The 12,432-nt window shown below is 40.0% G+C and overlaps 1 protein-coding gene across 3 annotated transcripts in view; it reads left to right on the top strand.

The window, feature by feature from the left end:
• LOC141387695 (uncharacterized) overlaps positions 1–12,103 on the top strand; it is a 368,768-nt gene extending 356,665 nt beyond the window's left edge. For all 3 annotated transcript variants that reach the window (XM_073957765.1, XM_073957768.1, XM_073957766.1), the window contains one exon: positions 8,775–12,103. In XM_073957765.1, the coding sequence (XP_073813866.1) occupies positions 8,775–9,564 (790 nt within the window). In that variant the 3' untranslated portion in view covers positions 9,565–12,103. The remainder of the gene's footprint in view (positions 1–8,774) is intronic.
• Positions 12,104–12,432: the final 329 nt, after the last annotated feature.

The raw sequence follows: 12,432 nt of genomic DNA, 5'->3' as shown, positions 1-12,432 counted from the left end.
GAAGACCCTTGGTCATCCTATAAAAGGCCCTTGGCTTTCCTACAGAAGATCCTTGGCCTTCCTCTAGAAGACCCTTGGTGTTCCTATATAAGACCCTTGGTCTTCCTAAAGAAAACCCTTAGTCTTCCTATAGAAGACCACTGGTCTTCTGGTCTTCGTATAGAAGACCTCTGGTCTTCGTATAGAAGACGCCTGGTCTTCGTATAGAAGACCCCTGGTCTTCGTATAGAAGACCTCTGGTCTTCGTATAGAAGACCTCTGTTCTTCCTATAGAAGACCCTTGGTCTTCCTATAAAATACCCTTGGTCTTCCTATAGAAGACCCTTGATCTTCCCTTGGTCTTCTTATAGAAGACCCTTGGTTTTCTTATTGAAGACCTTTTGTCTTCCAATAGAAGATCCTTGATTATCCTATATAAGACCCTTGGTTGTCCTATTGTAGACCCTTGGTCTTCCTATAAAAGAAGACTCTTGGTCATCCTATAGGAGACCCTTGGTCTTCCTATAGAAGACCCTTGGCATTCCTATAGAAGACCCTTGGCCTTCATACAGAAGATCCTTGGCTTTCCTCTAGAAGACCCTTGGTGTTCCTAAATAAGACCCTTGGTCTTCCTAAAGTAAACCCTTGGTCTTCCTATAGAAGACCTCGGGTCTTCGTATAGAAGACCTCTGGTCTTCGTATAGAAGACCTCTTGTCTTCGTATAGAAGACCTCTGGTCTTCGTAGAGAAGACCTCTGGCCTTCCTATAAAATACCCTTTGTCTTCCTATAGAATGCCCTTGATCTTCCCTTGGTCTTCTTTTAGAAGACTCTTGGTTTTCCTATTGAAGATTTTTTGTCTTCCAATAGAAGATCCTTGATCTTCCTATATAAGACCCGTGATCTTCCTATATAAGACCCGTGGTCTTCCTATAGTAAGCCCTTGGTCTTCCCATAAAAGACGCTTGGTCTTCCTATAGAAGACTCTTGTTCTTCCTATATAAGACTTATAGAAGACCTGTGGTCTTCGTATAGAAGACCTGTGGTCTTCGTATAGAAGACCTCTTTGGTTTTCCTATAGAAAACAGTTTGTCTTGGTCATTCTATATAAGACCTATGACAGACCTTCCCATAGAAGACCTGTGGTCGTATAGATGATCTCGTGTCTTCAATTAGAGGACATGTGATCTTCGTATAGGTCTTCTATAAGAAGTTCCTTGTCTTCGTAAACAATACCCCTGGTCTTTGTAAAGAATACCCCTGGTCTTCGTTAAGAAGACGCCTAGTCTTCGTATAGAAGGCCTTTCTCTTCATATCGGCGTCTAGTCTTCATATAGGCCTCGGGTCTTCGTTTAGAAGACCTCTTAACTGTAAATAGAAGATCTTTTCTAGAATACCTCTTTTCTTCCTTTAGAAGAGCTGTGAAAAAATAAGGCATATTTTCACAAGTCCCAACAGATAAAGAGATATCAAAACGTCTCTTGAAAACATTCGGTTCTCATTTGACGCTCCACAATTTGCCATTCCATATCCCTTTATATTGCTATGTGCTGTGAGAACACTCACGCTGCAGCAGCAATCTAACCGATTAAATGGCAAATGCTTTATAACACAAAGCCAGTCAGGCGTACACAAACAAGCGAAGGAAGATGGGTATCGGTGGCAACATAAAAATCATCATCAACAACAAAAACACAAAATAAAGCAATAGAATGAATAAATGAAAGTATGAAATTATATTTACGACAACAAGAGAGCAGAGCAATGTAATATAAAAATGGCGAGCGAGAGTGAGAAGACAATTAATTGACCCGATTCAAGCTCAAGTTACAATTAATTACCAACACTTTCCAACAATACCCGAACACAAAACATGGACACCACGGAGGAGAGAGTGGAGAGCCAGTCAAATGTTGGGAAATAAAATGGAAAAAGGCCAATGAAAGAACGCTGATGCACAACACATACTTTATTAGGGACACAGCATCATGCCAGTGGTGTGGAAAGTTGTGTCTACCCTACTGCCACCTATCACAATCAATTGCTGTAAAGTAGCTTGTAAGTTATGCCATTAAACAGCTGCATTAATAAATGGTAGGGGAGGAAGGAGCAGCGTAATGCTAAAAGGTTGCTCACAATGTTGCTTGCCATTACAGCAAAGCATTCATTCCCCGTTATAGTAATGTAATTTAGCTGCTGTTTTTCTCGTTTCTTTGCCCGTCAACATAAGACCATAAAGTATCACTTGATTATCATAAATCTTTTTTCACCAAGAGAACACATGTTCGAGGCATTTGAGCATGAAAAACATAAGGTTTTCTTTTTTTCTCGAATTAGATTGAGTTGAAAGTGAGCAAGAATGAAGTTGGGAGGGTGTAGGGCGAAAAGGAGTTGTTTAACGGAGCTTATAACAATTACCTTAAACACTTAATTAATTAATGCCTATTTGGCGAGAAGCTTAGACGAAAACAATTGAGATTTAGAATCCTGCAATTAAGGATTGTACGGAAAGCAATTAAAAACGGAGAATAATTGATGGAGGCTTGAATTTAACAAAACGTGAGGTAAACACAAGCAATGTATGTTGTGTGGAAGCAATTGGTACTGTTAGGTGCAAAACACTTTTGCAACGAGGTGTTGGCGTACAAGTAATGAAGGAAAGGTGCTTCGCCATGAAGTTCATTGAGAAAAATAGCTGGCATTCTTAAAAAAATCGTAGAAGAATTTAAGACATACTGTAAAATCAAGGAGTTTTCCTATAAAAAACTTTTATGTTTCCCTAAAAATGTAGACAGAAAAACTCTGTCTACAGAATACCTTAATAATGTAGTCTTCTGCCTATGGAAGATCTCAATAAGGGAACTCTTTCAGAAAGGATCTACCGAAGCACCATTTCTTTCAGAAAGGGTCTACCGAAGCACCCTTTCTTTCAGAACGGGTTTATCGAAGCACTCTTTCTGTTAGAAAGGGTCTACCGAAGCACCATTTCTTTCAGAAAGGGTTTATCGAAGCACTTTTTCTGTTAGAAAGGGTCTATCAAAGCACCCTTTCATTCAGAAGGGTCTATCAAAGCACCCTTTCAATCACAAGGCTCTATCGAAGCACCCTTTCTTTCAGAAAGGGTCTATCGAAGCACACTTTCTTTAGGAAGAAGAAGAAGCTATTTTTTCAGAAAGGGTCTATCGAAGCACCATTTCATTCAGCAAGGCTCTATCGAAGCAATCTTTCTTTCAGAAAGGGTCTATCGAAGCACCCTTCTTTCAGAAATTTTCGATTTCTTTCAGAAAGGGTCTATCGAAGCACCCTTTCTATAAGAAAGTGTCCATCGAAGCACCCTTTCTATAAGAAAGTGTCCATCGAAGCACCCTTTCTGTTATAAAGGGTCTTTCGAAGCACCCGTTCTGTTAGAAAGGGTCCATCGAAGCACCCCTTCTGTTATAAAGGGTCTATCGAAGCACCCTTTATTTCAGAAAGGGTCTATCGAAGCACCCTTTATTTCAGAAAGGGTCTATCGAAGCACCCTTTATTTCAGAAAGGGTCTATCGAAGCACCCTTTATTTCAGAAAGGGTCTATCGAAGCACCCTTTATTTCAGAAAGGGTCTATCGAAGCACCCTTTATTTCAGAAAGGGTCTATCGAAGCACCCTTTATTTCAGAAAGGGTCTATCGAAGCACCCTTTATTTCAGAAAGGGTCTATCGAAGCACCCTTTATTTCAGAAAGGGTCTATCGAAGCACCCTTTATTTCAGAAAGGGTCTATCGAAGCACCCTTTTTGTTAGAAAGGGTCCATCGAAGCACCCCTTCTTTCAGAAATGGTCTATCGAAGCACCCTTTTTGTTAGAAAGGGTCCATCGAAGCACCCTTTCTGTTATAAAGGGTCCATCGAAGCACCCTTTCTGTTATAAAGGGTCTAACGAAGCACCCTTTCTTTGAGAAAGGGACCATCGAAACACCCTTTCTTTCAGAAATGGTCTATCGAAACACCCTTTCCTTCAGATAAGGTCTATCGAAGAACCCTCTGTTTCAGAAAGGGTCTATCGAAGCACTCTTTCTTTCAGAAAGGTCTATCAAAGCACCCTTTATTTCAGAAAGTGTCTATCGAAGCGCCCTTTCCTTCCGAAAGGGTCTATCGAAGCGCCCTTTCCTTTCGAAAGAGTCTATCGAAGCACCCTTTCTTTCACAAGGGCCTATCAAAGCACCGATTCTTCCGAAAAGGGTCTACCGATGCACTCTTTCTTTCAGAATGGAGGTCTATCGAAGCACCCTTTCTTTCTGAAAGGGTCTATCGAAACACTCTTTCTTTCAGAAAGGGTCTATCAAAGCACCCCTTCTTTTATAAAGGTTCTATCGAAGCACTCTTTTTTTTAGAAAGGTTCTATCGAAGCACCCTTTCTTTTATAAAGGGTCTATCAAAGCACCCTTTCGTTCAGAAAAGGTCTATCGAAGCACCATTTCTTTTAGAAAGGTTCTATCGAAGCACCTTTTTTTCAGAAAGGGTCTATCGAAGCACCATTTCTTTTAAAAAGGGTACTCCGAAACACAATTTCTTCCAGAAATGATCCATCGAAGCACCCTTTCTTTTAGAAAGGGTCTATCGAAGTCCCTTTTTTAGAATGGGTCCATCGAAGCAACTTTTCTTTCAGAAAGTGTCTATCGAAGCACCCTTTCATACAGAAAGGGTCTATTCCTTTCAGAAAGTGTCCATCGGATCACCCTTTCCTTCAGAAAGTGTCTATCGAAGCACCCTTTATGAAAGAAGAAGCCATTCTTTCAGAAAAGGTCTATCGAAGCACCCTTTCTTTCAGAAGGGTCTATCGCAGCATCCTTTCTTTCAGAATGGAGGTCTATCGAAGCACCCTTTCTTTCTGAAAGGGTCTATCGAAACATTCTTTCTTTCAGAAAGGGTCTATCTAAGCACCCCTTCTTTTAGAAAGGGTCTATCAAAGCACCCCTTCTTTTAGAAAGGGTCTATCAAAGCACCCCTTCTTTTAGAAAGGGTCTATCAAAGCACCCCTTCTTTTAGAAAGGGTCTATCAAAGCACCCTTTTTTCAGAAAAGGTCTATCGAAGCACCATTTCTTTTAGAAAGGTTCTATCGAAGCACTCTTTCTTTTAGAAAGGTTCTATCGAAGCATCCTTTCTTTCAGAAAGGGTCTATCAAAGCACCCTTTCTTTCAGAAAAGGTCTATCGAAGCACGATTTCTTTTAGAAAGGTTCTATCGAAGCACCTTTTTTCAGAAAGGGTCTATTGAAGCACCATTTCTTTTAAAAAGGGTACTCCGAAGCACCCTTTCTTTTAAAAAGGGTATACCGAAGCACAATTTCTTCCAGAAATGGTCCATCGAAGCACCCTTTCTTTCAGAAAGGGTCTATCGAAGCCCCTTTTTTTAGAATGGGTCCATCAAAGCAACTTTTCTTTCAGAAAGTGTCTATCGGAGCAACTTTTCTTTCAGAAAGTGTCTATCGGAGCAACTTTTCTTTCAGAAAGGGCCTGTAGAAGCACCCTTCATTTCCGAAAGGGTCTATAGAAGCACTCTTTCTTTCAGAGAGGGTCTATCGAAGCACCCTTCCTTTCAGCAGGGGTTTATCGAAGCATCCTTTTTAAGAAAGGGTCTATCGAAGCACCCTTTTTAAGAAAGGGTCTATCGAAGCACCCTTTCTTTCAGAAAGGGTCTATCGAAGCAACTTTTCCTTCAGAAAGGGTCTATCGAAACACCCTTTGTTTCAGAAAGGGTCTATCGAAGCACACATTCTTTTAGAAAGGGTCTATCGAAGCACCCTTTCTTTGAGAAGGGGTCTATCGAAGCCCCTTTTTTTGAGAAAGGGTCCATCGAAGCCACATTTCATTCAGAAAGGGTCTATCGAATCAACTTTTCTTTCAGAAAGGGTCTATCGAAGCAACTTTTCTTTCAGAAAGGGTCTATAGAAGCACCCTTGATTTCCGAAAGGGTCTGTAGAAGCACCCTTTATTTCCGAAAGGGTCTATAGAAGCACCCTTCATTTCCGAAAGGATCTATAGAAGCACTATTTCTTTCAGAAAGGGTCAATCGAAGCACCTTTTCTTTCAGAAAGGGTCTATCGAAGCACCCTTCCCTTCAGCAGGGGTTTATCGAAGCACCCCTTTTTAAGAAAGGGTCTATCGAAGCACAAATTTAAGAAAGGGTCTATCGAAGCACTCTTTTTAAGAAAGGGTCTATCGAAGTACCCTTTCTTTCAGAAAGCGTCTATAAAAACACCCTTTCTTTCAGAAATGTTCTATCGAATCAGAAAGTGTCTTTCAGAAATGGTCCATCCAAGCACCCATTCTATCAGAAAGACTCCATCGAAGCACCCTTCCTTTCAGCAGGGGTTTATCGAAGCACCCTTCCTTCCAGCAGGGGTTTATCGAAGCACCCTTCCTTTCAGCAGGGGTTTATCGAAGCACCCTTTTTAAGAAAGGGTCTATCGAAACACCATTTGTTTCAGAAAGGGTCTATCGAAGCACACATTCTTTTAGAAAGGGTCTATCGAAGCACCCTTTTTTTGAGAAAGGGTCCATAGAAGCAACATTTCTTTCAGAAAGGATCTATCGAAGCAACTTTTCTTTCAGAAAGGGTCTATCGAAGCAACTTTTCTTTCAGAAAGGGTCTGTAGAAACATCCTTCATTGCCGAAAGGGTCTATAGAAGCACCCTTCATTTCCGAAAGGGTCCATAGAAGCACTATTTCTTTCAGGAAGGGTCTATTGAAGCACCCTTTGATTCAAATAGGGTCTACCAAAGCACCTTTTCTTTCCGAAATGGTCCATCGAATCACCCTTTCTTTCAGAAAATGTCCATCGAAGCACCGTTCCTTTCAGAAAGGGTCTACAGGAGCAACTTTTCTTTCTAAAATGATCTATAGAAGCACCCTTCCTTTCAGAAAGGGTCTTCTATAATAAGACCTTCAGAAATTCTATAAGAAGATCTCCTGGTTTTCTATAAGGAGACCTCCTGGTCTCCTATAGGAATACCTTCTTGTTTTCTTTGAAAAGACTTACAGGTTTTCCTTATGAAAACCACCTGGACTACTATATGAAGATCTACGGGTTTTCTATACACAGACTTATCAATATTTTATAGGAAATCCTTCAGGTCTTTTACAAGAGACCTCATGGTTTTCTATAAGATACTTTCTGGTCAGGAAAGAAGTCCCCTTGGTGTTCTACAAGAAGTCTTCTATAAGTCACCGGTGCGACTATAAATATCGTCGACTTCTATATGAAGGCCACGTTGTCTTCTATAAGTATACCTCCTAGTCTTCTATAAGAAGACTTCATGTTTTTCTATGAAAATAGCTCCTTGTCTTCGATAAAAAATACTTCCTGGTCTTCTATAAGAAAGCCCCCTGGGCATCTATAAGAAAACCTCCTGTTCTTCTATGAAAAATCTTTCAGGTCTTCTTCATAAAAATGTCCTGGACTTCTATAAGAAGACCTAATGGTTTTCTATACATAGACCTATCGGTCTTCTATGAGCAAAACTCGTGGACTTCCATAAGAAGGCCTTATCTATAAGTATTCCTCCTAGACTTCTATAAGAAGACCTCTTGGTTTTCTATGAAAAGATCTCCTTGTCTTCCATAAAAATACATACTGGTCTTCTATAAGAAGACATATAAGAATACCTTCTAGTCTTCTACAAGAAAACCTCCTGTTCTTCAACAAGAAGATTTCCAGGTCTTCTATATGAAATCTTTCTTGTCTTCTATAAGAAGACTTCATGGTATTCCGTACGAAGACTTCCTGGTCTTACATATAAAACTTCCTGGTCTTCTATAAAAAGACTTCCAGAAGTGCTATTCTAAGAGAATAGGTTGAGTTACCGACAAAAATTGTTAAAATTAAAACGATTATAACGTCGTAATAAAGGGCAATTTACGGTAAGTTAGCGACCAAAAAAGAACGCAGCAAATGTCTATCGAAAGCAAGAGTGCTGCCAAGTTTCCTTTGAACTTTTCATACATAATTTTGCTTTTAATTTTACAGTTTTTTGTCGGTAACTCTAAAAATGTGTTGGGGAATCGCACTGCTAGTCTTTTATATAAAACCTCCTGGTCTTCTATGATAAGACTTCCTGGCCTTTTATAAGAAACCCTCTTGGTTTGCTACAAGAAGGCGCTCTGGTCTTCTATATGAAAACCAACTAGTATTCTATAAGAAAACCACCTGGTCTACTTTAAGAAGACCTCCCGGTTTTCTATAAGAAGAAGAAGAGGAACCAGTCTTGCTACGGAACCGGGTGTAACTTGGTATTTTGAGGTCCTTATAGTTCTTTGTTAAGAAGATATCTGGCAAAGTGGGAGGCTACATCTTTATGGTGTTTGTCGCTAAACAATAATGTATATCTCCCCAATTTGACTGTTACTAAAGCCTTAAATTTTCTTCATAGCAGAGGGTAAAAAAATTGGAACTTATTTCATTGACTTATTTATGTTTATTTTTATCAGAGGGATTTCAATGCAACAAAGAAATACCTAAAATTAAAAAAATAGTACAACGCAAATAAAAATCAAATTTGTAACGATCCTTTTTCCTACTAATTGACCCTAATCCTTTGTTGAAACAACCAATAAATAAACCTTCCCGCCACATATGTTAATTGAATTAGCAAATTTAAATTCTATGCAAGGCTCTTTAACACAATAACAAAAGACAACAACAAAAACAAACATTAGGCAATTTGCCCTTTTATAAAATAAATAAAAATTGCTCCATTTTGGTTATTTGCGGAAAATAAAAAATAATCCTTTATCCCTCTCTCATCTTCTTTCATTACAGTAACTGCCCACATGGAACCCCCTCACGTGTACCCTTGCTAACCTGTAACACGGCAACCAGCACCCATGAAGATAAATCGTCTACACGTAGTTTTCTACAAGCCACAGCGGCTACCTTCCAAAGGCACACCAGCAGTTTTCAAAGGACCACCACACAACCGCCTTCTTCGGGCGCTGCTGCCACGATACAACGCAAATCAATGATAATCAACCATAAAGGAGAATGTAATCTCCATGTAACACCCAAACGACGAAATTCGGCAATTTGTTATCGTGACCATCAGGATACCTCAGAGGATGATGAGGATGAATTTATGGAGGGTCAACAAAATGTGTATAAACTAAAAGATTTACAACAACAACAGACTGATAAACTTTTACATTCCACCAACAACGACGATATGGGGGATAACAATTCTTTGGTTTCATATGGTGGCGGTGATTCCACATGCAGTTCCCAACAACAACAACAATTACCTCAGGTCCCATTGATATTGGTTCTTGTCATTTTGGTATTCTATGTTTGCCTGGGCACGGTTATCTTTGCTCTGTGGGAAAATTGGTCATTGATCGATGGTGCCTACTTTTGTTTTGTTACCCTGACAACAATTGGTTATGGTGACTTTGTGCCAATGCGCACCTTTCAAGGACCCGAAATCCAATTGTTTGCATGCTGTGCCTATTTGTTGTTGGGCTTGGTCCTGGTCGCCATGTCTTTTAGTATTTTGGAAACGCAACTGATATGGAAATGTAAACGATTGGCGGTGCGACTGAAATTGACCAAAGAATGATGCTGCGGTGGTCAGCGTATTCAATTTGTGTAAAGGATTAATCAAGGAGGAGATGCATATTTATTTTTCGTAATAATTTATTTAAAACATTGCTCTGCTGTCGGGTTTTTATACCCTACACCACTATGTGGTAAGGGGTATTATGTGTTAGTGCATTTGTATGTAACATACAAAAGGAAGCGAGATAGACCCATAGTTCCTTCTAGGGATATACATAGAATCACTTTCTGAGTCGATTTATGCATGTCCGTCCGTCCGTCCGTCCGTCCGTTCGCAACATACAGGTCGCATTTGTTGACCGATTTCGCTGAAAATGGGGGAATACCATTTTTGTAGCCGTCGGAAGATCAAGTTCGATGATGGGCTATATCGCTCCAAGTTTTGGTATAGCCCCCATATATATTTTCGGCCGATTTCACGTATTTTCTGTAACACACACGCTATATATGTCCGATTTCGATGAAATTTGGAATGTGTGACTGAATTTGGTCTAAAAATAAGTGTGCCAAATTATATCAAAATCGGTTCAGATTTGGATATAGCTCCCATATATATTTTCGGCCGATTTCACGTATTTTCTGTACCAAACACGCTATATATTTCCGATTTCGATGAAATTTGGAATGTGTGACTGAATTCAGTCTAGAAATAAATGTGCCAAATTATATCGAAATCGGTTCAGATTTGGATATAACACCCATATATATTTTCGGCCGATTTCGCGTATTTGCTGCTCCAAACACGCTATATAAGTCGGATTTCAATGATATTTGGAATGTGTGACTGAATTCGGTCTGGAAATAAATGTGCCAAATTATATCAAAATCGGTTTAGATCTGGATATAGCTCCGATTTATATTTTACATATTCACAGTGGTGTAGGGTATCATATAGTCGGCCCCGCCCGACTTTGATCCTTTCCTTACTGGTTTTGCTTTGAGATTGAAGGTGGGGGAAGAGGTGTAAAGGAATCAAGTGAAATTATTGCAAAAAAAATATTCAATAAAAAATAAATGATAATTTTATTTTGCCTTTTAAGGCAGAGACCATTTTTTACCACATTTTTAATTAATTAATTTTAATTTAATGATATGACCTGAGTGGAGTTTAATTGAAACAAATAAAAAGTCGTTAAGTTCAGCCGGGCCGAATCTTTTATACCCTCCACCAAAAAATAATTTTTAACTAAAATGTAATAATGAGTTTCCTTTCCTGCCCCAATTTAAGGAGCAAAAATTTTTCGACCACTAACCCTAAATGCCGAAATTTTCTTACTTACTTAGCTGGCCCATTACAGAACATTTGTTCCATAGACCGAACTAAGAAAAGATATCCAATTCTCTCTGTTTCGTGCTTCGCTTTTTGGAATACCGCGCCTTGTCATCTCTGGATCCACTTGTTTGCGCCATCTGTGCCAATTCTGTGTGCACCGCCATGAGGCCCGTATTTATACGCTTTTTTAGCGAGTTCATCATCGCTCTTTCTCATTATATGGCCTAGCCAACGCAATCGCTGTATCTCGATACGTCCAACTATATTGATGTCGTGGTTCATACGACGTCGATATTCACCGTCAACGCAGATTGTTCCGTTGATCTTTTGAAGAATTTTTTCTCTCAAACACACCAAGCACTGCCTTATCTGCTTGCGCAAGTACCCAGGCTGCGGAACCATACATCAGCACGGGTAGTATCAGTGTTTTGTAAAGCGTTATTTTTGTTTGACGAGTTGTGGCTTTGTTTTTGAAATGCTTACTTAAGCCATAGTAGCATCTGTTGGCCAATACAATTCTTCTTTTTATTTCATAACTGATGTCGTTTGTTGTGTTTACGGTGGTGCCGAGGTATACGAAGTCTTTTACTACCTCAAAATTATACGAACCAACTTCAACAGTTGGTCCGATCTCAATGGACTCATTGCGCGTCGACACCATCAACTTGGTCTTCCTGCCGTTTACCGCCAGACTCACTTTAGCAGATTCTCCTTCGACCTTCATTAAGGTATCAGTTACTTCTTTTACTGATCGTCCCATGATGTCTATGTCATCAGCATAATCAAGTAACATGTGACTATTGGTGTAGATTGTGCCACTTCTTTTGACGTTTGCCTCTCGTATAACCTTTTCTAGCAGGATGTTGAAGAGGTCACACGAAAGGCTGTCTCCTTGTCTGAAACCTCTTTTGGTACCAAACTCTTCGGAGAGGTTCTTTCCTATTTTAACTGAGGACCTCGAGTCAGTTAAAGTCATTTTACAAAGCCGGATGAGCTTTGCGGGAATACCAAATTCAGACATGGCTTGGAATACCTTTAAGCGCAGCGGACTGTCGAAGGCTGCTTTATAATCGACAAAAAGGTGATAGGTGTCGACCTGCGTCTCTTGGGTCTTCTCCAGGATTTGCCCCAGGGGAAATATGTGGTCAATTGTGGACTTGCCAGGTCTAAAGCCGCATTGGTATGATCCAATTATTTCGTTGATCATGGGCTTTAGTCGTTCGCACAATACCCCTAACACTATCTTGTAGGCCATAGGGAGTAGACTTATGCCCCTATAGTTTGAGCATAAAGGTTATCTCCTTTCTTATGGACGGGACACAGGATGCTCAGGTTCCAATCGTCGGGTACGCGTTCATCCTGCCAGATGGAGCTAACTAGCTGATGCATACAACTTATCAGCGTGTCGCCTCCGATTTTAAACAGCTCGGCTGGTAGGCCATCAGCTCCTGCTGCCTTATTATTCTTCAGCCGGTTTATTGCTGTCTTTACCTCATCTTGGCCAGGTGGTATACATTCAATACCATCTTCTGGGATTGGATCTGTGGTATATTTGTCGAGTTTGCTACTATTGGATACCAACAGTTTGGAAAAATG

The sequence above is a fragment of the Musca autumnalis genome, unplaced genomic scaffold, assembly GCF_047663935.1.
Source record: "Musca autumnalis isolate F117 unplaced genomic scaffold, ASM4766393v1 scaffold_5, whole genome shotgun sequence".
NCBI lineage: Eukaryota > Metazoa > Arthropoda > Insecta > Diptera > Muscidae > Musca > Musca autumnalis.
This window is presented reverse-complemented; position numbering and strand designations above follow the sequence as displayed.